Genomic DNA, 25,285 nt, shown 5'->3' with positions numbered 1-25,285 from the left:
TGAGAAGATATATCTGACAAGTAACTATCCGAAGAGAGCGCAGCTAAGACAGTGATTGAAGTGCGGAGTGCAATTTAAATATTTTTTTCCTCGAAATAATTTTTTCCTCGGGTTTTCCTAACACGTATTATACATGGATAAAACAGTTTTTTTTCATTTCGGGTCCGAAAAATTTCACCTCGTACTGTATGCGGGTTCGTGTTATATGCGGGTTTCTACGGTAACTGACCAATATCTTAGTAACCGCCATAAGTCATTTTTAAAGCCGTGCAATCACCTCGCCAACAAAAAGGAGGATTAAGGGACAAATTGACTAGTGCGACAATTGTTCATGGACACCATGTCTGCAACATTGTGCGCATTATGTCGGAAATATCGAACAAGACACTATACAGTGTCCAAAAAATTGACACTTTGCATCGGTCATACAGAGAAGAGCGCGGGGTCTTGCTCGGCGCCAACGTGATCGCTTGCTGCTGCCTGAAGCACGATGCTGTCCCGTTGCCTATGCAGCCCACACGCATTGGGGTGGAAGGCGTTCGAAACAGAGAAGAGTCCAAGGATGAAACATTGGTACGATCGAGGCTCAACTGCCTCGGTCTTGACTCAGGCCACCGCAATGTTATCGCACCTGCTGGTTCACCATGCTGCTTTCGATTGTGCTCGAGGACCAAGTTCCATATACAAAAACCGAAGTAATACTTTAAGTGCAGGATGAACTCAGCTTTCTCATCTTTTGCTGAAATGCGTCAGTATGTAGGAGGGTTCAGTGCAATCGGTGGAGCAGCAGCATCACTGTATCGATACCCAAGATCAGTAGGTTTTCCGTGTATTTTTGGGGGGGAAACCGTTTATTTTGGCATCTGCAATGCTCAATTTATGCTGTACCAAAAAGATTTAGCTGAAAGCCCACTCTAAGCATTTAAAACTGCTATGTCAGCACGGACGACAAGAAAGGAGTACACAATCGTAAAGAAACACCAAAGTCCACGGAGCCATCTTTAGTCGTTCCTGCTGCTGAGTGCCCACCATCTTGGTATCGTTTGAAAACTCAAAGTTCCGCGCATTCATTCCCGTGCTCTTTGCTTACAATGGCCACATAGGAAAAGTACAAACACGCACCCACACAAAAAACAACAGGAGCCAGTCTGACGAAGTTTTCACAGCAATCAGCACTGCTAATGGCTCATCACACCAGCACGCTGAGAGAGGGCTTATGATTGGCTGTTGCTATGGCAACCGTGCAACAATGCTAGGAGCGGCATTGCTAGCCCATCACCTGCTAGGCCTCCTTCGAAGCTGACCTGCCATTTTTTCATTGGACTCGCATACGGAAAGGAAAGCGCAACCGTTATCCGATCATATGCCGAGAAAAAGGAAACTTTCGTTGCAAGAATTAGATGAGCTAGTAACCTACAACATGGTTACTAACCCCGGTGATAATGTGTCACTCTGGTGGAACAAACATAAAATTAAACTTAACGATTAGAAGTGTAGATTTATGTGCATAACACGCAATGTAAACAATGGCAATCAGTATATATATACAATTAAACATTGATATAATGAAGTCGATAAAAACAGAATTTGCTTCGTTATAGCGAAATTTGTTCTATTGCAATTCCACCTTTTATTCATATAAGTACAGTCACTGATCTATTTTTCATACATGAGAAAGGTCCACAAAATTTTTCCCATTTTTGGGCACTCGAAAAAAGCAAATTACAATGAGAAAACAATTCATGTTTATAAGCTTGGGAGTCGGCAACGAATGATACGGTTTCATGACACGTAGTCGACAATATCTTCTCGGCGGCACGAATTAAGCCAAGCGAGCCATATTTTCGCGTGCACTCTGCCCCCCCCCCCCCCCCTCGGCTGATAGCGTTGCCCACCCTGGGACGACGCTATCAGGAAAAGTGCCAGCAGTGTGGAGCAAATGCACATATGCTTCACGCTCCAACGGGTTACCTAAAATTGAGATTACGCAAACTCCAATACTAAATGTGCGGTAGACAGCTTACATTGTGCCACGCTGTCTAGGCACGCCCACTCTTAACACATGCGGCAGATCACCTCTAATGCAGCACGTGCGGCTGGCTATTCGCTCAGCCGTGCTTACAGCCATGCGCAGCCACGGCCCAGATGCACACCAGAAATCGAGACCCCCTCGCGTTTGCTTGATCGTGTTGCTACGAGCTCACTCCACCATTCTCCCTTTCCCTTTGCATCGCGCGGGAAGCCAGCACTCGTGAACCCACCATCTTTCTTGTCTCACCCTGGCATACATTCACTCGCACCTAAAGCACACAATGCGCGGAGAACTTGGACTATACAGTACACGATGCGGCTCCACTTCGGCCGTCACTCGACGCACAGCGCACGATTTGAGAGGTGCGTTTGCAAGCGGCCGCTTGTAATACAATCATCTGACCATCTGCGTCGACTAAGGTTTCCATTTATTGTCTGCATTCCCTTTCCGGCGGCAGTAAATTTCGTTATATTGAAATCGTACGCAAACACACTTCGTTATATTGAGGTTCTAAATGCATGGTGTTCTAGGGACAAGAGGTCATGAACAGGTAAATACTTCGTTATACCGGCAATTTCGTTATATTCAAGTTCGTTATATCAAGGTTTAACTGCATACTGAATGACACTTTATCATCAGTTAACACCCAGAAATATCTGGACCTTAACATAACTAATGATCTGTCAGGGAATATGCTTCTTAATTATTTCACTACGAATGCTAATTGCACACTAAAATACCTTGGTCGTAATTGCTTTCCTTTTCTTCTGGAAAAACTGAAACTCTACGAAACCCTTGTTCACTCACTGCTAAAAGTCTACAGGTTTTCGCACTCAATTAAATCCAAGCACCAGTGAACTTAATCCAAGGCCGGTCATCTTAATCTATGCGCCACTCAATGTAATCCAAGCACCACTGAATTTCAACACCAGGCAAAATGTTCCAAATGTCAGTGAATTTAATCCAAGCATAATGCAATTCAATAACGTTTGAATTTCCAGGCAATTGAAATTTTGTAAATATATTCTTACGCGAAGGACGAGTCAGTAAGACGAGCAACTATGTACAGCTTATATTTACAACAGCGGTTGCAGCGCTGACTGGTTAGATTCACAGCACGAGCGTAGTTAGTTCCTCCTCCTCTTTTCTCGAGTGATGGGGCCCATGTGCCTCGTTCGAACAATCAAATATCAAACGCGTGTAGCATAATCCCCCAGCGAAGCTGTATGTGGCTAACGAATTCTTCCGTCCGTCTGTTGCCTGTACGTCGAAAACTCCTCCGGCGCAGCCCCATGCGAAAAAAAAGCAAAAAAGAGGCACGCAATTGGCTGCGCCAGTAGTGAAGTGGTTGCTCTCCATTGCAGCCGAGCGGGCGCACAGCAGTTTGTCTACGGCTCCGAAATGGGTAGGCCATGCGTCATACATACTCCTGAGGAGCAGGCAGCTTTCGATCAGCAACACCGCGAGCAGATCTGGGAACGAGCTCGTCTACGCCGTCCCGGTGCTGCAACCCGGGCACAAGAACAGTCTTGTGCAGCCAAGCACAAGCAGCAACTGCGTACCGAGAATCTGGCCGCCTACCAAGCTTTCGTTTAATGAACCATCGGAATTAATCCAGCGATAAACACCGTTTCAGTTTCGCTGGTTAACCATCTGTACAGAGTGCTTGGACAGTGATTTTTTTCTTTATTTCCTTCATTTCATTCTGGATCAGAGGAAGCCTGTTCAAGGTTGCTGCTTTATGATGCGGGTCGGAGCACAGTCATGTGCTATTGGCCATATTACGCAGGGTTCATTTATAAGTCGGAAAAAATAGTACGCAATCAGTACGTCGCTGAAAATACCGCAGTTAGATGTCCCTTGCCTGTGCCTACAAATGCCTCATTGATACTTTGATAATTATGATAGTATGTCTCGAGTTACATAATTAATTACGATTACCGAATTAAGTCTCAGGAATGAAAAAAAATTACTGGAAGCTACTCCACTGTACTGGAAACAATATGCACTAGGTTTTCTTCGAGCAAGGAATGACTTGTTTTTTTAAATCTTGGTGCATGATAGTTAATTGGAACACACTGTATATATTTATGACCTCTGCATGCAAGCGACGATGTTTCCATCCCTAATAACTGTTGTAAATTATAAGAAGTGTTTCTTTTTCTTTACCGAGTCGTTAGCTTTGTTTACTGGAAAGAAAAGCGAGACTAAGACACATATGATTCACGTGCATTTCACACACCGTTGATAAGAGAGTCTACAGAAGGGGTCACTAAATTCTACAGCTTTTTTTCAGGGCCAAGAAAGCATGCAAAACATTTTGAAGGCATGTGAACATACAGCAACATATTCATTCTTTAGGCATAACCTATCCATACCTCTAGAAATAACTTGTTAACTGGCTACCTCCTTCTCTTTAAAAATATGAACTTTTTCCTGTGTATATATTTAAATATATTGTGTGTGTAAATGGTGTTTACAGTGGAAATTTAAAACAATGTTGAAGTGAGAAAATACGGATGAGGCAGCCGCCGCTGGTAGTTCTAATGCGCTTGTTCTCCTATTCCCAGGATTTGCAGAAATAAAGCAAAGTATGAATTGAAATCTGGGAACGTCCGCGAACAATGATGCAGTAAGCTATTAGCCACAATAAAATTTGATGTCAAAAGGTCGAGACAAGTCAAAAGAAACCTCAAATGATGTGGGTGACGAAACCCTGGCAATGACACGTAAGGTGGGGGGGGGGTGCTTCGGCATCGCCGGAGGAGGGCTCAGGCCCCGGAGCATCCCCGTAATCGGTGCCTATGGGAACATGTAAACTTTAGCTGAGCAAATACAAGCTTAACGCAACTGCGACCGAGCTCGCAGGTAAGCCTAAAGAAGCTTAAGTGGTAATATTTTGGTCATAAATGGCAAAAAGGGATGGAGGGTCTACTACGCGTTTAACTTTGAAAATAGCAATGACGTAAACAAGCTGTTCAAGAAATTTGAAGAACACTGCAGGCCTGTCATTAACTCCGCGTACCTGGACTTTGTTTTCGGCACGAGACCGAAAGCCGGGAGAATGCGTCGATAAATGGCTGACAGAACTTCGTACGCCGATTCGAAACTGCGAGTACGGACAACTCGAAGAGAGACTGTTAAAAAGCCTCATCATCCCAGACAAAGGACAAGCGGTTGCAAAGCCATATGACCAACGAAAACCTGGATTTCCGCAAGCTCGTGGAAATTTGTTGCGCAAGAGAGAGAAGCAAGGAGCAGGTAGAAGAGATACAGAAAACGTCCAAAGGAGGCCGTGGCAATGCTGACAAATGTCAGGGCAGCCCTGAAGAGGTCAACGCTGTCAAAAGGACAAAGCGTGCACAAAATGTGGTTACACGTGCATACCATAAGAACCAAGCCTGCCCCACAGAAGGCAAGAGCCCAAGGAAAACTGGCCGAGGGCCGACCATCAGGCGGTGCTTGGCGGATCGCTGGCAGCCGATCATGTCGGCATGAAGAGCTTGGACTGTAAAAAGGCCGACCTATGTTGTCGAGCCCGTCAGCGCTGGCTCGGCCACGGATGCTGCTGACCGATCATATAGGATGCCGCCGCTGCCTAGTCGGCGCCTGAAAAGATTACGCCTGCCGAAGCCGACTTCTAGTGCACCTGGAGCGTGCAGGCGGAGGGGGGGGGCAATTGGGGAGCAATGGCTGTTGCCTCAACCATTTGCAGCATTCGGATCAGGCAGCATTCACTGGTAAAGAACCGGCAAGAGGCGGGCGCGTAAATGGTGGCTGTTTCGGCAAGCTTTTTGCGGGAAGAAGTGTCTGCAGTGGCTGCTTGATCGGCGCAGCTTCTCTGGGTTTCTATGGTGCTGTGCTTCTTCGCGAGAAATAGATATTTCCAGCCTGCTTATTTTAATCTCCTACGGACCTCCACATTTACACGTAAGTTGCATGTATTATTTATGGTATTAGAGCCTATCCTTTGTAGCGCTGCGGAAGGAGAGCGCGTAAGGCCGCGTTGCTTTGTTTCAAACGCTCGTCTACGCTTTTCGATATGTTGAAATCGACATGTTAATGTTAAGAGTACAGCCTAAATTCCATGCCTTGTAGTCTTTTTGGCTGCTTTTAATGTGCAAGAGTTCGCATGCAAAAACTTGTGCAAGCTAATTAAGAGACTGTGGGCGCACCGCGATATGCATGGAGCACCGATGTGTGCATGTAGTGTCCGTAGCGTACTGTACGAGGTGTCCTAGCCAATCTCAGTTAAAGAATATGCAAATGCCACGTAACCGCTCAGAACAAAGGTAAGGTTGTTTGCCATCCCTTAGAGTTACTTAAACTTTCTTTTTTCATTCTGCCGCATTGGATAATTAATCGCAATTAATCAACTTCTCAAATGTTACACTTAGGTGAAAACTGTCAATGAGAAAATGGCAGAGCGACATGAAAAACTTACGATACAGCTTTCTGTTCCTCCCCCACTGGCAAAGATTTTTACAACGCGTATTTTGAGGCTAAATAACGTGAGACTGCGTTTGTATGTGACCTGCATATTTAGTGTTTGTCATGAAAAATTGGGTCGTCAGAACCTGTTCATAAGTACATTGCGCAAGAGTTATTGAGAGGCCACAAAGCATCTGGTCCAATATTCAGCACCCAAACAATTGTTATGCATGTCCAATTTCTGGAACTTACATAGTACTCGTTTTTATTTCAGATACCAGAGCGGGACCATAGCAGAATCAGTGAACTGAGACCTGGCTTCACAGTTCTCTGGTGAATGGACCTATGCAATTCAAGGAAAGACATATTCAACTACCCATACAAGACTGTCATTAATTAATTACCATTTTATGGCACAACCACTATTCTACTTTTACAGCATTTGACAACAAAGTATTCCAATTTCTGTTGTGTTTGCAGTGAATTTGCAGTAAATAAATTTGCAGTAAATAAAATTTGACACAACATTGAACCGTAGTGATAATTTGTCTACAAAGCTTTCGATGGCGCACTTTAAGACACGTGCGCATGAATTAAACAGCGAATTATATTAGGTGTTTTCTTAGGTAAATTTTTCAAATTCCTGTTCAGATACAAGCATTCTGCTTCTTTGCCGGAGTTACATTTAACGGGTGGATTTTCGAAATGGGTAGTGCATAATCGGCTAATTGACAAAATCGCGCAACTATCTTTTTAATTAATAACTTTAGCGCACTTGTTGCAACGGTGGAAATGAGTCCGTTAACATGCTTGTAGGGGCTATTCAGTGGAACCAACCAGTTTCAAGATATACGTCAAAGCATCTGGCAAAAAATGTATTGGTGTCATAGTTATTTTCTTGTTGCACTGCAAATGTATGCAATGCTCGTGGGAAGTGATCAGGACACCAACTCATATTGCTGACTCTGACTTCCTATATCTCGAAATTGGTGCTAGTTACAAAATTGATTCTGACTGAATAGGTCCTGCACGTTCACTGCCTCTAATTCCGCTATTACAGCGTGTGTCCTAAAGCAATTAATTAACAATATAGTTAGCTTGATTTTTCCAATAAGATATTTCTACACTTACAACTTATTCAGAATTTAATGTCTACCACTTAAGGTAACCCTGTTTAAGAAGTTGAACACGCTGGTATCTGTGAGAAAAGGCCTTAAAAATCCACATATAGAAGAGCACTCCATATACGTGACTTAAAAAAGAAGAAAAAACTAAAAATGAATGCCGACAAGAAAACATGTGCCACGGAAGAGCCATGCTGTTGCCATCGTGGGGAAGTCACTGGCGCGTGCATCAGCCGATTGCGGTCACGATTTTAACCGGCAGTCATGACACTGGCGCGGAGTAGCCTGCTGACCCCTGCCGTCGGTCGGCAAACAGGCTGGCCACGTGCAACAACCAAGCTCGGCCCGACCCAGATGGCCGAGATCGCGCCATCTACTTTTTATTTGGCCATGGGCGTTGGCCCGATCTTCTGCCGAGCTCATTTTTTTGCTTGGGAAATGCAAGCAGTGCGGCAAATTCAACCACTTGTGAGCGTCTGCCGGTCAAAGAAGTCAAACAAGAGAGGCGCAGTACAGACGAAGAACCGGAAAGTTGAGAGCCTGAAATGCGAAAACAGCTACTTTCTGTATGCCGTCTCGCCGAGCCACACTTAAATGGATGGAGTTTGGAAAGCCAAGATCGAGATTGACGGCAAGCCAGTGGTCTGCAACTTGGAACTTACCAAGGTTGACGACTGGGCGTGTTGGTATAGCATATTAGAGGTTGGAATGCGCAACATTTTGACGAGACACACAGAAGAGAAACACCCACCACAGAGCGCAACTTGGATACAGGAGCAAACTGTTCAGTGATTTCACTCAAGCAACCGAAGGCGATAGCACGCAAAGAACTGAAACCAAGCGACACACTACTGAACACATTCTTTGGGCGGAAAAAGAACGGAGCCGGGAAAGTGACTTTACAGGTGTCCAGCAAATATGGAGCTGCTCGGGCAGTTTTTCATTGTAGAAGAGCCAGTGCAAGCAACCCTCGACTGTGAACTGCCTCAGGAACTAGGCCTCATCTGACTGTGGCCAAAGTTACAGAAGGAGGCCAACATTATGAAGCGGCACAACTGCTTGAAGAGACTTTCAAAGGCTGAGGCGAGATAGTGTACCACATGAGCCTGCACCACAGATTTCAAGGTGTTTCAAGCCTATCCGCAGCATTGTGCTGGCTCTCTGTGACATGGTCAAGGCTCAACTCGACCGAATGGAAGCAAATGGAGTGCCAACGTCTGTCACAATACCAACTGAATGGGCCAGTCGGATGGTTGTGGTGCTCAAGAAAGAAAAGATAAGGATCTGCTTGGATCCTGTTGACCTCAACAAGGCACTCAAAAGTGAGCACTACCACATGCCGACGCTTAAGCATGCTGTGACAAACATAGATTCTGCCAAGTACTTTTCTACAGTGGATGCTGCCACTAGATTTTTTAAGATTTGACTTGAAAAACGCAGCTTATACTTGTGCACTATGAGCATGCCACATGGGAGATAGATTCCTTCGGATCCTGTCTGATATTGCCATTGCCCTAGAGGTTTTCCAGAGTGCAACGCACCAAGTACTCCAAGGCCTTGATGACATCGAGGTAATTACGGGCAACACACAGGTGTGGGGTTCAATAAAGGAAGAACATGACAGATGTCTGCAAAACTTTTTGCAATGGTGCCAAAAAGTAAACCTCAAGCTGAACCTGGCTAAGTGCCACTTCTGCAAAATTGAAGTACGCTACCTTGTGTTCATGCTGACAAAGGAATGTCGATTGACCCGAAAAGAGCAGGTCATACTCGCAGTTTAAGCCCCAGAGAATGCTAAGGAACTCAACACGTTCGCGGGAATGGTGAATTTCATTGCTAGATTTGTTTAGAACTTGTCGGAAATGAGTGCACCGTTGCGAAACTTGCTGAAGAAGGGTAAGAAGAAGGGAAGAAGAAGAAGGAGTCTGGAGAGACTCGCAGCAGCAACGCTTTGAATGCCTCCAGATAGCCCTATCACAAGCACCGGTCCTGGCATACTACAAGCAGCACCTCGTGCTGCAAGTAGATGCTAGCCAGCATGGATTGGGGACCTCTCACCCTGCAGAACATACACGCTCTGACCTACTCTTCTTGCTAACTGATAGACGTGCAAGTATGCACAAATTGAAAAGGAGATGTTAGCCATTATACATGGCTGCACCCGCTTTCATGATGTCTTTGCACAGATATGCATCCTGGTGGAATGTAACCACCACCCACTCGAGGTGATCTCTAAGAAGCCGCTCCACTAATGTTCACTACGACTGAAAAAAATGTGCCCGACACTCCAGAAATACTCACTTTGGATAGCGTACAAACCAGGAAACAAGCTGTTCACAGCAGATGCCCTGTCTCTGTTTCCTTAGAAAGAAAAGGTGCCGGAAGAAGAGCACTTTCAAGTAAACATCATCCAAGAGTACGTCTCCCCAGCAAGACTTCAGCAGATCAAGCATGAAACAAACCGTGATGAGGATAGACCTCTGTGGCCTGAAGCAATATGCAAGTACAAATTGTCGGAAGAAAAAAGTTTGTCCATAAACAAATCCGAGCCTACTGGCTGTACTGTGACGAGATCCATGTTGAAGACGATGTCCACTTCAGATCCAACCAAGTTACCATCCATTGCAGCATGAGGAACCATGTCCTAGACCTCCTGCACGCGACACATGGAGGCTCAGAAAAGATGAAGCAGCGTGCGAGAGACGTCCATGTTTTGGGTGGGTGTTTCAGTATATCTCCAAGAGAAAGTGGAAAGGTGCGCACTCTGCAGACAACACAAGCCCAGAAATCAACGGCTGCCAATGATAAGCCACGATGTCCCAGAACTACCCTGGCAGACAGTTGGCATCGACTTTTTCCACCAAGTGGAAGAGTATGGAGTCATCGTTGACTTTTACTTGGTATATTTTGAGCGTCGGCGTTTGAAGCGCAACATGGCAGAACCTGTCATACAGTTCTTCCAGGAGGTTTTCACTACACATGGCATTCCCCACAAATTTATCAGTGACAACAGGCCACCATTTACAGCCACAAATTTGCTAAATACATGGCGCTATGCGACGCCATCCACGCTGCATTGAGCCAGCACTACCCCCGTTTAAACGGAATGGTAGAGCGAGCCGTCCATGAGGGGAAGAAGCTTCCGAGTGGAGAAACACACCACGAGACAAGCTTCTGTAGTCTCCAGTCCAACGTCTGATGGGAAGAAGGACGAGGACGCAGCTGCCTATGCACACCAAGCTTCTAAAGCCTGAGACAGTGTCACTCCAGCAGGTGACTGAAAGACTTAAGGAGTTATGCCAGCGCCAACAGACATAGAACAGAGGTGCAAGGGACCTGCAGCGTCTGCACCTTGGGTCTGTGGTTGCAGTGTTTGACAGCCGAACTTCCAAGTGGTCCCCAACGATTGTTGTCACGGAACAACCTGCACCCAGGTCATATATTCTGGCAAACGAAGATGGTAAAGAGCTTCGTCGCAACAGATAGCATCGCCACTCCCACAGCCCCACATCCACAGCAGAGACGATGCCACAGCTTACAGGACCCGATTCCAGGTACTAAGGCGAAGCTTAAGACAGCACCGAAAGCTACGTGGAGTGTGACCGAAGCCTTAGTTCCAAAAGAGTAATTTTAATTCACTAAAGAAAGGGTGATGTGGCCAGCAGCATCGTCATATGCATCACCACCATTTCCAGCACCACCTACCTCCTTAATTAGTTGCAATCAAAGCGTACCTTTAAAACGTCTTTATTTCTCAGCAGCCACAGCGTTCACCTATGTGTGCACCACGGACCACAGGAAGGCGGAACGTAAAGAAGTAAAGTAAAAGCAGAAGCAGATTAGCAACTTTAATAGGCGCCGCCAAGCCGTAACTCTGCCCCCACAACTAACCAGTCAGGTATTTTGGGTGTGACCCAACACAGTACACGCTGCAGTGTTGAGCTTGGCCCAACGGCCACGATGCTACATGGTTGAAACACAGCAAGGCAGTGCCCTACAGCATAACTGGTGCCACCTGATCCCTTTCGCTCCTGCAAGAGAACAGCAGACAACTTCACCAGGTATACAAGAGCCACCACCACAGCGTCCTGTTGTGGTCCGGGAACCACCGTCTTCCAGGACAGCAGGGTCAAGAACATACCAGGGACAGTTCTCTATGAACGGTGATCGAGTAGTGTGGACATGCAGTGGCCAACGCATTGTTTTTCCAGATAGCCTAAACTTTTGTTTCCTGGCCTCACCTCTTTTCTGTGGTCTTTAATGGGGGAGATGTAGACAAACCCACCATGGCTGCTCAGTGGCTATGGTGTTGGGCCGCTGAGCATGAGGCCACGGGATCAAATCTTGGCCACGGTGGCCGCATTTCGATGGAGGCAAAATGCAAAAACACCCGTGTACCTGTGTAAACACCCGTCTAAACACCCGATTTAGGTGCACATTAAAAAACCCCAGGTGGCCAAAATTTTCAGAGTTCTCCACTACAGCATGCCTCATAATCAGAATGTGGTTTGGCGTGTAAAACCCCATAATTTAATCTTTTTTACATATAGACGACAGCACTGTTCTGTTAGAATGCCAAAAGTTCGTGGCTCCCTCTGCACGTTGGTTGACTGTATGTATGTGCTGGCCTTCGAATAAAATGGGCAGTTGTTCACTTGGGATCGAATGGCAGGTTGCCGTTATCCCTCAAGAGAAAATTATATAATAGCTGTGTCTTACCAGTACTCACCTACGGGGCAGAAACTTGGAGACTTACGAAAAGGGTTCTACTCAAATTGAGGACGACACAACGAGCTATGGAAAGAAGAATGATAGGCGTAACATTAAGGGATAAGAAAAGAGCAGATTGGGTGAGGGAACAAACGCGAGTTAATGACATCTTAGTTGAAATCAAGAAAAAGAAATGGGCATGGGCAGGACATGTAATGAGGAGGGAAGATAACCGATGGTCATTAAAGGTTACGGACTGGATCCCAAGGGAAGGGAAGCGTAGCAGAGGGCGGCAGAAAGTTAGGTGGGCGGATGAGATTAAGAAGTTTGCAGGGATAGCATGGCCACAATTAGTACATGACCGGGGTTGTTGGAGAAGTATGGGAGAGGCCTTTGCCCTGCAGTGGGCGTAACAAGGCTGATGATGATGATGATGATCGAACGCGTCGGGCATGTCTTTCAATGCTGTCGAAACAAGCGGCGTAGGCCTACAAGACTACACTACATCGGTCATATTTGCATACATCTTACATATACAACATAGTGCGGGCTCTGGCAATGAACCTATGTTGTGTGTGTATGCAAGATGTGAGGAACATTCTGCATATGGTACCTCTCATAGCACTACCAAAAGAAGCTATACTACATCGCAGCTTGGCAATTTAGCTGGAATAATCTCAGAAAATTTCTTGGACTTCGAGAGAGCAAACGTTACAGCTAAATTGAGCCTGAGTAGAACTATCAGTGGCTGAGCCATATTCCTCAATATTCGTCTTCATTGTTCACATTTTGATTACCAAACATGTTCCTTTTGCATTCTGGCGAGCAGGTCCTGAAGGAAGTGTTTGATTCACTAGCCAAAAAAATCTGAGATAAACAGGGTAACCGTATGAGCGTGCAAGGCAAGAAACAGTACATGTAAACACTACATAGAGTGCCATTAAAATTTGCAACACCTCACTTAGTCTCGCATTACAAAGCACAGCAAGCCCCACAAAGGAGGAAAAATATTTTTTTTCGCAATCAATGCACAAAAATAAGTGGCAACAGCAGCAACAAATGTTAGAACCAGTTTAAACCTTTGCACCATAAGAGAGAGGCCCAGCTGAGAGCCCACAAGTGCCCTATTCAAAAAATCAAATCCAATAAACAAGAGCAACAGCAGTCAAAAAAAGGAATAAAAGCTGCCCGAGACTAATCTACTAACCATGAACGTGCTGCAAGGCATAAATAAATGAGCTACTCCAGAGTTGCATCCAAGTGTCCCAGCATGTAGGTGGTCTGACTTAAGTTGTGCATGGTTCAAGGCTAGTTGAGTGTAAAAAACTAGCAAGACCCGACGACTATGACACCAATAAGCAGGAGGCCAAAGTTTGATTTCTACGTGGGCAGCTGCGGCCGAGGATGAGATTCCAAATGTACATGTTCATTATCGAAAATTGGAAGCAAATTTTCGCTTACTTCGACCTGGTTATTAAACTCCATGAATACATATACACAGTAAACGTAGGAAGTAGCACAGTCATCCAAACATCCTTTTTGATTGATGCCAGCTATTTGGCAACAGTAACGACGTGCTGCAATCACCTATATTACGAAATAAAGCAGCAAGACAAGTGTTCGGAGCAGGCTTGTGTCAAATTGTGAGAGTAAGAGAGAAAGGTGACCTTGAACTCCACTTGCAAGCTCTACACGTCGCACACAACTTCAAAAGTTGGAAATTGTGCCACGACTATACAAACTTGGACAATCTTTCACCTTGGAGTTATACAACTATAACCACTCACGAGACAACAAAGCTCCATAGGTGAATTCAACAGATTGCAACAATTGAAACGACTCTATACCTACAAGATGCTCTGTGATACATGCAGACATGGTGGTTAACTGAAGCGGAAGAAAAATAGCTTTCTCAAACGAAACACACCCCGAGTTACAAGCGACTTGGAACTATGCAATGGACTTTTCGTATCCCTTATTTCCTTATTATTTGGACTGTAGGTTATACAAGATGCGACAGAAATCTTTGCCAACCTGCCTAGCATCAACATAACCCACGTCTATACTGGCAGGATCGGCACAGTTAAGCTAAAAACATTGCATATTTCTAAGAAGATGCAGAAAATTCACGATTCTACACTCCTGGACATTACTGTCCACTGGGTGCAGGCAAATATGGTCATTACCGTAACGTTTAATGACATTGCAGACCACACTGTTCACTCTTTCCTGACATCCATAACTCCTCTTTCCTTTTCCTCTGGCCCTGCTGTTTTCAGTGGCAGAAAATCCATCATCCAGTGCGACACGTGTGCCCTTAACCGCCTGCGTGTCTGCTCCATTGCCCACAATCTTTCTCTGGTGAAATAAGTCTCTGTCCGGCGACTTTAAGCCAATCAGTCATCACTTCCACCTGGGGTCAATGCTACGTATACATTGTCCAGTCCAGTGTCTGCAGTGCTCCACTCATGCATCTGCAGCTGATGCCCATCATCTACTTGAGACGTGCCCTGGGCATCTGGGACAAAGACAACTCACAAAAGTGTACTTAAAGGTGTGAAATTAAGCAGAAGGCTACGAACAATGGATTGTGGGCAACACAAGTCGGTCGCTGTATCTCAGTGAAGCTACCCCTCATGCATATATAGTTTCATAATGATGTTACGCCAGTTGGCAAACAAACAAAATAAAAAATAAGCGTTTTATTGCAAAGCAAAGGCACACTGTTACATTCCAGGCGATGGGGGCATTTATACTTAGCACTTCGAGTGGTACACCGAAGACCGTTCTGGAACGCGAGTGCCAGGTAACATTCCTTTGCAAAAAAATTACTATAGGCTTTCGTGCATCTGACACTTCCATATGCGTGAACATGCCGCTAATGGCACACTGTGCCTAGGGCGGCAGCCATACGGTTTGCCTGCCCAGCACATTATAGAGAATGGGAAAATAATTGTCCATATGTCATCGCACGTAACTCATCAACAGAAAAGGCCCTCGAGAGTAAAGATAACACATGAAACTGCATATATTGGAGACTAATACAGGATGCGGTAGCAATGCTAAGACAGATCCAAAGGCTCCCCCCACCCCAGTACTTCTCCCGAAACATGGCCCCTTCTTTGACGTCTCAGAATTGACTGTGCAGCAACAACCCCTTTCCATTTTCTGTAAGCATTAATATGCCCTTATATTGAGTCTGTGTGTAAGCAGATCAGTGGGAAAATGAAGGGAGGGGTATCACCAAAGCCAAAAAGTTTCAGAACACCTACTTTGCATAGCTGTGCACTGTTCTATGCAAGAAAAACCTATATGCAAGTGCAAATTCCAAGAGAATCTGAAGTGATCTATGTCACTTATTGTAAACAGGCCCTGCAGATGACAAAAATGATGTATAGACAAAACAAAAATTTGTAACGTCATTTTGCTTCCACACACTTGTAGACAAAAGGATCACTCATGGCAAAATGAGAAGGTTCCGACGGAACAAACAAGTAAGCTTATTCACGAGTGCATTCATACTGCTTATGTTCTAAACGTCTCGGATGTGTAGCTTAGCTCGAACTAAAGAAGGCATCCACATATTGGTTCTACTTAAACAGAAATTTCCAACAATTCAGGGCACTAACTAAGAAAAACAATATGCAATTAGCTTTTGTTGTGCACACGTAAACCTCTTTTCATGAACAAGGATGTTCAATTAGGCAGCGATTTACTTGGAGAGCAACACGCCCTGGTGAGCCGTGTAACATTCACAATTTATTGCTAATGAATACTTTACTGAATACAGGAGCCTTTTGAAGGCATAGTGAATGAACAAGTACTTTGCTGTTGAGCCGTTACATTAAGGAATATCGCATGGCCATGGCCACTGAAATTGGTGCTCTAAACTGATTGCCAAAAATGTCTCTGCAACCTTCAGCACAGCTGGCTTCAGATATCTTAATATGTATAACTAAAGAACTTGTTAAGTAATTATACATTTATTTTCACAGTGTATGCCCACAACACTGATAACCAACTTGACTGTGGTATAGTGGTTGTTAGTGTCATGTGTCACGTTGTATCAGTGTTCACCAAGTTTTTCATTGCATTTTTAAAATAGAATGATATGGCTTGTCACATTATGCTGGAACATGCTATGAATTACTTTGGCAGCTCAACATATCCAAGCATACAGTAACACTTGTGTAACAGAAGGCCATGCAGCATACTGCACACGTATACATTTTCTCAGTTCAATTTTACTTTCATTAATACATAGAAAACTACACGGTCTAATTGCTATTTGAGTTCACAAGTTACAAAGAAGCTTTCAAAGAAGAACCTGCACTCAAATGGCTACATGTTGGTGCAGGTGCCTCTTCACTTGATGTAACGTGCCAAAGACTCAAGGCGTATGTGTCACCAAAATGGTTGAGTGGATGCGGAGGTAATAATTAGGAGTGGACCTTCCAGAAACAAAAGAAGAAGAAAAAGAAAGGCTCATGTTTATTTATTACATGTAGGCACATTGTTGCCCAATACAGAAATAATTTTTCAGCTTGAATGGAATACCAATCAAATAGCGCCTGAAGTGAAAGAAATGTACAATATGTTTCAGTTTTCGGAAAATGAACAGCTTTTATCGAAATATGTGTTAAACAATGTGCACATCCAGATGTTCGTAACTTTAGCAAATTTCTGTAGTTACATCTCACATTATGAAGCATTGTTTACTAAAAGCACAAATGGAGCACAAAGCACGAACGAGAAAATTGTTCGCATACAAAGGGCTCTTCAGAGAGCACAAATGATTCATGTATAGCCAGGAAAGGTTAGCTCCCTGAGAAACGTATACAGCCTCTACTACGCACTTTCTCGTATTTGTTGTATATGCTATGCCCAAGGGGGTGACATTTATCATATGTTTGCTTCCATTTGAGCTTTACTTGTGCACAGGTAATGTTTTAAGTGTTCGATGGCAATTAGAAAATATTTCTATACACGAAGAGTCTATTTTAAAGCATCAAACGTTCACACACCCTAAATCAAAACAGTGAATTCTTAGATTTATTATCTTAAAAAATGTGTGCATAATTTTGTTGGTGAGGAAATTCCTTATGAGAGACTGGCACAACTGCAATTTAGAAAGAATCTTTTCAAATGTTGTAAAACAGGAATTGGCCCAATTTTTTGCCCTTTGCACCCAAATGTGTTATACAGTGAACGTGTATGCTCGATTCAGAATGAAAATTTCATAAAAATATTTCTACAGGTACGTATCACATTAGTGCTTATAGAAATGCTGATACATTAGTTCAAATAAGATGTAGGAATGAATTAGGCATTGTGGACTTGGCATTTGACTCAAGACTCAAAGTACTCCCGTATGTTAGCTATAGCAAGTTCTTTCTGTGTTAATAATGAACCTCCAACTGCCATCACTTAACTTCTCCTGCAGTCCCAGATACAATAAAATGCTAACATTCGTGTATTGCATGCTGCCATTCAAGTACTAAAATACCAACAAAAGACAATGAATACTCACTAAACAATGGCATTTATTTGTTGCTCTGATGAAACAGACAGTGGAAGGCTAACTTACTGAACAATAAATTGCTCTGAAAATGTACCCATCTGAAAAAAAAAACAAAAGGTGCGAACACACTTGTCCTACCTGATGCCGCAGAACACTATGACAAAAGCTACACGTTTAAGATTTATATTTCAGACTCTCGTTCAATATGGTTGTTGAGCTACCCTATAGTATCATGGTACTGTGATCTGTCCACTCAAGTGATGAGACTGCGTAAAGGACTTGGAGCAGAAGGTGCAACTATATGGCCGGTCACCTACATGAATGCGCTGGTGTGTCTTCAGGGCAATCTTCAACAGGAATCCCTGAAGGCATAAAGGGCATTCAAATGGCTTCTCTCCTCATGTTTTCTAAGGTTGCCCTTTTGTGAGAAACTCTGAGAGGATGAAGGGCACTGATATGGCTTCTCACCTGTGTGTGTACGCAGGTGGACTTCCAGGTGACCCTTGTATAAGAAGCTCTGAGAACATGCAGGGCACTCATATGGCTTCTCACCAGTATGGGTGTGCAGGTGGACATTCAGGCTACACTTGTGTGAGAAGCTCTGAGAGCATGAAGGGCATTGATATGGCTTCTCGCCTGTGTGGGTGCGCAGGTGGGCTTTCAAGTGGGCCCGTTGTGAGAAGCTCTGAGAGCATGAAGGGCACTCAAATGGCTTCTCGCCTGTGTGGGTACGAAGGTGGTCTTTGAGGTGACACTTTCGTGAGAAGCTCTGAGGGCATGAAGGGCACTCAAATGGCTTCTCGCCTGTGTGGGTGCGCAAGTGAACGTTTAAGTTGTATCTGCTTGACAAGCTCCTATGGCATGAAGGGCACTGAAATGGCTTCTCGCCAGTATGGACACTGGCATGTGCTTCCAGATGAAACAGTTCATCAGCCTCATAGTCACATAGGTGACATCTGTAGAGGGATCCTTGCTTTGAGTTGTCACACTTGGCAGTTGACGGAGAAATAGAAGGCCTCGATGCTGCACAAATAAAACAAAAATAAGAGTTATTATTATGAAATGCCAAAAAAGTACACAGATCCTAAATTTACTGACAAGCTTTCTTTTATTCATTACTAGGGAGATCTTCAGGGTGATTTCAAGTATGATGAAACAATGAAACAAAGAACTCCTAATAGTCCTTCTTATTTAAACAATATTCCTGCTTCTGAATGTTTATTACCCTGTTTGTGAAGTCTACTTATAAAAAGTATTTTATAGAAAATGAAAGATCATAATGTGGCAGAATGGGGAGTGTATGACGAATCTCTTAAATTCATATGAGCCTCAGAGAACACTTTAAAAGATGCTTTGACCAAGCTTGCTCTCTTATCTTCAATGAGCGCTTGAGGCTGAGAGGCCATATTTGGCACTTGAACAATGTGTTCAGATTCGCTGACACAACAAATTTGTCTCATACATCATCATACTTCATCAGTGGGTTTCTTCTTGATCACACGCTGAACGTTGACAATGTTTGCGTAACCTGAGATTGTAAGGAGCCGACCAGGAAAAACCGTAGTTTTCCCCATCCCGCCAATACGTACAACCCGTATCCTGTTTCAGAACACCCCAGAAAGAAATAATAATGTGCGCGTATAACCCACGAAAATAACTTCATACAACCCTCAGATGTTTACAGGAACAGCATCCATTTGGGGATAAATGACTTCTCTATGTCGTATCTTCAGCCAGTGAGTCTTCTTTACTGTTTTCAGAGATGGGAGCTGGACCGTTGAGTTCGGCTTATCGTGATACAAGTTCTACTTTGCCAGTGGCTTGTGCTATATTCGCAAACTGCTAAACGCAAAATGGCGACCCTTGAAGAGGAGGAGAATGACCGACAATGCAGGAGGGGAGAAAGGAGCTTCAACACAGAGGCGTGCAACAACAGTGGGGTTCCCCAGGTGATAACGAAAGTGTGAATAGTTGAGGACCTACCTTTGACGTGTGGCTTTCTGTCAGCACAAGCTGTACTGCGATGGAGCCACACTTCAAATCTAAATTCCAGTAATCCGCACCCGAATCCTGACCTTACTGTAAAATTTTTATTATGTTTGGCGAGGGTTATAGGTGCAAAAATACGACAAATTTTTTTGTGTGCACTTTGCTCCTTGAGCTCTGCCATCACAAAATAGTGGCAAATGATTTCTGGAAGTGACAAGGAATAGAACAAGCAAACAGCTCCCTTTGCAAAGCGCAATGCATTTTAACACACCAGCGGGTGAAGATGTTGTAGTGTCTGCGAAGAAAGGCACCGAGCATAGTCAGTGGATCCAAAAGATTGACACACACACACTAGTTCCACACCGCGCCCAACCTACTCCTCGGTTGAAGCGAGGGCATTTAAACATATTGTTACGGGAAGGAAGAAGCATGCGTCTATTTACAGATGGCTGTTAATGGCTGAGCCAACAAGCGCAGGGCAGCGATAATACTACTCTTCTTCATCTCCAAGGTCACCATCATCGTCCTCTTCTTCCCACATTACCGACTTTGACATGAGCCCCATCGGAAAAAGCACCTTATTGGTGCGGCTCACCGGTCTGAGAAAGGTAAAGTTTGAGACGGCTGACGTGGATGATGTCAGAGAGAGATGAAGGTACCGTGGCATCCAGCGGAGACACTTCATATGTGACTGGGGTCACCTGGCGAAGGACGCGGTAAGGACCATAGTATTGTGAGAGGAATTACTCCAAAAGACCAACACACCGAGTTGGATACCAAACTAGCACAAAGAGCACCTGGTTCGTAATGCACGTCGTGATGGCGCTGGTCGTAACGGCACTTCTGGCATGTCTGTGAAGAAGAAATACGAATGCGGGCAATCTAGCGTGCTTGGGTCGCTGTGGCTATGACATCCCGAGTGTACTCGGTCGGCAAGTCGAGGGTGGTTGAAAGGAGAGTCTCGAAAGGTAAAGTCGGCTCACGGCCGAAGAGGAGATAGAAGGGTGAATAGCCAGCTGTGTTGTGGTGCAAGAAATTGTAGGCGAACGTGACGAATGGTAGAGCAATGTCCCAGTCGTGATGATCGGAGGAAACATACATTGCTAGCATGTCAGTTAGTGTGCGGTTCAGGCATTCGGTAAGACCGTTAGTTTGAGGATGGTAAGCGGTAGAAAGGTTGTGTTTAGTAGCACATGATCGAAGCAGGTCGTCTATGACTTTGCAAAGAAAGTATATGCTGCGATCGGTGAGAAGTTGATGAGGTGCACCGTGGTGCAAGATAACGTTGTGAAGCAAGAAATCAGCGACGTCTGTAGCGCAGCTGGTCGGTAGGGCTCTAGTATTGACATGGCGAGTTGTATAGTCCGTAGCGACGGCAATCCACCTATTTCCGTCATTTGATATAGGGAATGGTCCGAGAAGACCAACGCCAACGCGAAAAAAATGGTCGGCCGGTTTATCCAAAGCCTGCAGCAGTCCGGCAGGAGGCACAGCTGGTCTTTTCCGGCGTTGACACGACTCACACGCGGCAACATAGCGCCGGACGGAGCGGTTGAGACGGGGCCAGAAAAACTGTCGCCGAATTCGGTCACAGGTCCGCGTGACACTAAGGTGTCTAGAGGTGGGAACGTCGTGCAGTTGCTGCAGTACAATCTGTCGCAGATGAGACGCAATGACGGTTAGAAGCTCGGGCCTGTCGGGGTGCATGTTGCAGCGATACAGGATGCCATTTTGTAGTACGAACATGTGAAGGGATGGGTAAGACGGATCAGAGAACAGGCGTTCGATAATGGGGCGTAACGACTCATCGCGTCGTTGTTCAGCGCCAATGTTTTGCAAGGCGACAGCGAAAGAACGCAGATCGCTGCGACATCCACTAAACCGTCCGGTACATCGACGGGATGACGAGACAGGCACTCGGCATCCTGATGCAGACGACCCGACTTGTAGACTACATTGTATGTGAATTCCTGCAGCCGTAGGGCCCAGCGACCGAGGCGTCCGGTGGAATCCTTGAGGGAGGAAAGCCAACAAAGGGCGTGGTGGTGGGTTGTGATTGTCAATGGTCGACCATATATGTAGGGTCGGAACTTGCCCACTGCCCAAATGAGGGCCAGACACTCGCGCTCAGTTATCGAGTAATTGCACTCTGGGAGAGAGGAGGCGGCTGGCGTAGGCGATGACGCGGTCATGCCCACATTGGCGTTGAGCTAAAACTGCGCCGATGCCGTAGCCACTGGCGTCAGTGCGGATTTCTGTCGGAGCGGAGGCGTCAAAATGGGCGAGAACAGGAGGTGTGGTGAGCAGCGTGATGAGCTGCGAGAAAGCAGACGCTTGTTCAGAACCCCAACAGAAAGGAACGTCTTTCTTCAGGAGGTCAGTCAGAGGACGGGAAACATGGGCGAAATTTTCCACAAACCTGCGGAAGTACGAGCAAAGGCCAATAAAGCTGCGAACATCTTTGGCACAAGTGGGTACGGGGAAATTCTGCACAGCATGAACTTTAGCGGGGTCGGGGCGAAAGCCTGACGAATAGACGAGGTGTCCGAGCATGGTTATTTGGCGGTGACCGAAGTGGCACTTGGATGAGTTCAGCTGCAAGCCAGCGGTGCGAAAAACAGAAAGAACAGATGAAAGTCTTTCAAGATGAGTCGCAAAAGTTGAAGAGAATGTGATGACGTCATCCAAGTAGCACAAACAGATGGACGATTTCAAACCACGAAAGAGCATGTCCATCATCCGTTCAAAGGTTGCCGGGGCATTGCAAAAGCCAAAAGGCATTACCCGAAACTCATATAGGCCATCTGGTGTGACGAATGCGGTCTTTTCACGGTCCATTTCATCCACGGCAATTTTCCAATATCCAGAGAGAAGGTCTATAGATGAAAAATAAGTGCCACCGTGGAGACAATCCAGAGCATCGTCAATGCGGGGAAGTGGATATACATCTTTCTTGGTGATCGTGCTTAGATGGCGACAGTCAATGCAGAATCGCCAGCTGTTATCCTTCTTTTTGACGAGAACAACAGGGGACGCCCACGGGCTGGAAGAGTTCAATAATCCCTTTGGCAAGCATCTTGTCAACCTCGCTCTGGATAACTTGTCGCTCAGAAGGCGACACCTGGTATGGGCGTCGGCGAACAGGTGCTGCATCGCCGGTATTTATACGATACTTCACAACCGTAGTTTGACACAAAGCGCGATCGTTCAGGTCGAAAATGTTGGAGTAGGACTCGAGGAGGCCACGGAGCTCTGCGGCTTGTTGAATTGAGAGGTCCGGTGCAATCATCATTGTAAAGTCGTCAGTCGGGGCTGATGCAGAAGGTGCAGAATGAGCATTGGTCGATGACGGCGCACAGTTAGAGTGGAAATGTGGCACTCGTGCGTCGGTGACAATGTGGCAAGAGACATGCCTCGAGGAAGTACTTGTGGGCACTGTCCGAAATATAGGATGGGAAGATATGTCTGATTGTCCGCAACAGAAACAATTGTGCGCGGGAAGGAGACATTGTGAGAAAGCAGGACTGAAGTCGTGGGAGTAAGGACATAGTCTCCGTCAGGTACAGGGGGGCAGGCTAAGACAGGGATGCAGGTTGCTGCAAGAGATGGCAGGCATATAAAATCCGCAGAACAAAGCTGAGTTGGAGCTTGAGCAGGAAGGTCAAAGAGAACAGGTAGGGGTAGGTCAAGTTGTACAACACCGGCGGAACAGTCAATCAGAGCAGAATGGGCGGTCAAAAAGTTGAGTCCGAGGATCACATTGTGAGGGCAACGTTCGAGCACACTAAACAAAACGGACGTGTGGCGACCGGCGACACTGACACGAGCAGTACACATTCCAAGCAAAGCCGGAGTTCCACAGTCGGCGACCTGGAGAAGTTGAGTCGGAGCAGGAGTAAGTACTTTCTTCAAGCGCGTTCGAAGCTCCGCACTCATGATGGAAATTTGGGCTCGAGTGTCGATGAGTGCTGTAACGGGCAAACCATCCACGTCCACGTCCAGAAGGTTCCGATCAGCAGGCAGGGTCAGCAGAGGAATTTCAGGCCGGGGTTCTAGAGCAGCGTCACCTCCAGGAGCTGCCCCAGTTAGTTTCCTATCGGAGAGCGGTGATGGTAAGCTGGGGATGGAGAGCGACGCAACTGGGGGGAACGGGAGCGGCGACTATGTGGTGGTGGCGAGCGGCTGGTCGCAGTGGCCCGAGCGTTGTCAGGAGCGTCTTCAACCTCGGTGGAGAGTGATGGCGCGCGAGGATTCAGTGGGGAGCGGCGGTAGGCGGGAAAGCTTGGTCAAGAGTGGGCTGGCCAGGAACTTCGACAGTGGCGAGAGATGTGGCCCACACGTCCACAGTAAAAGCAGATGGGTCTATCGCCATGTGTGCGCCATTCGGCCGGGTTGGGATAGCTTGGATATGGACCGTATTGACTGCGGTGAACAGGGGCAGAGGCAGCAGACGAAGCAAAGTCAGGATGGCTGGCGGAGCAGATGGACGGAAGACCCACATTGGCAAGTCCTTTGCGAATTACCGACTGAATGAGAGACACAAACGGCCGGGAATCGTCAAAGCACTGCGTCACTGGCATGGCAGGAGACGCTGCTTTGATTTCTCGCCGAACGATACGTACGACGTTGTCGCATGAGGTGGGCTCACACGGTGAACAAATGTCTTCGCACGTCGATGAAGCTGCGGTATTAGGTAGACGCCTAAACTGTTGAACTATGCGGAGACTCTTTGCGTTTCAAAAACGGCGACATACGTTAATGATCTCATTGACCGTTGTTATGTTCTTGTATACAAGCAGGTTAAACGCGTCGTCCGGGATGCCTTTAAAAACGTGGCTGACCTTGTCTGCTTCTGTTATCCACGTATTTGTTATCCACTTTGCGGCAAAGGGCGAGGACATCCTGGAGATACGCAACGTAAGATTCAGTGGACGTCTGTACACGGGTCTCGAGGTCTTTCTTTGCAGCACGTTGGCGGCCGACGGGCTTGCCGAACAAATCTCTAAGCTTCTGTTTGCACTGGTCCCAACTCGTAATCCCTTCTTCGTGTGTTTCGAACTAGACCCGTGCTGTTTTCTTGAGATAGGATATTATATTGGCCAGCATAAGCGTGTTATCCCACCTGTTGTGTGCGCTGACCCGTTCGTTATTCTACAACCAGTCATCGACGTCAACGTTGTCGCTACCGGAAAACATGCCAGGGTCTCGAGGTTGGGCCAGGATGACCGTCGGTGGTGACGACGGGGCCGTGGTTGAACTCTCTCCTTCGGGCGACATGGCGGCCAGATTACGTCCGCTGCGGAGGTCCGTCTTGCGCAAGTGATCAGCCCGCACGTCCACCAATGATGTTACGGGAAGGAAGAAGCGTGCGCCTGTTTACAGATAGCTTTTAATGGCTGAGCCAACAAGCATAGGGCAGCGATAATACTACACTCTTCGTCGTCGTCTCCAAGGTCACCATCATCGTCCTCTCCTTCC

The 25,285-nt window shown here is 46.0% G+C and overlaps 1 protein-coding gene across 5 annotated transcripts in view; it reads right to left on the bottom strand.

Annotated features, from left to right (window-relative positions):
- LOC142590506 (uncharacterized) overlaps positions 1–25,285 on the bottom strand; it is a 126,749-nt gene that overhangs the window by 36,433 nt on the left and 65,031 nt on the right. The window contains exon 5 of one of the 5 annotated variants that reach the window (XM_075702685.1): positions 17,821–18,841. The exons of the other annotated variants lie outside the window; for them this stretch is intronic. Within the exon in view, the coding sequence (XP_075558800.1) occupies positions 18,168–18,841 (674 nt within the window). The 3' untranslated portion in view covers positions 17,821–18,167. Of the gene's footprint in view, positions 1–17,820; positions 18,842–25,285 lie in introns of those variants that run through there. 5 annotated transcript variants of the gene reach the window in all.

This window comes from Dermacentor variabilis, chromosome 8 (genome assembly GCF_050947875.1).
Source record: "Dermacentor variabilis isolate Ectoservices chromosome 8, ASM5094787v1, whole genome shotgun sequence".
Lineage (NCBI taxonomy): Eukaryota > Metazoa > Arthropoda > Arachnida > Ixodida > Ixodidae > Dermacentor > Dermacentor variabilis.
This window is presented reverse-complemented; position numbering and strand designations above follow the sequence as displayed.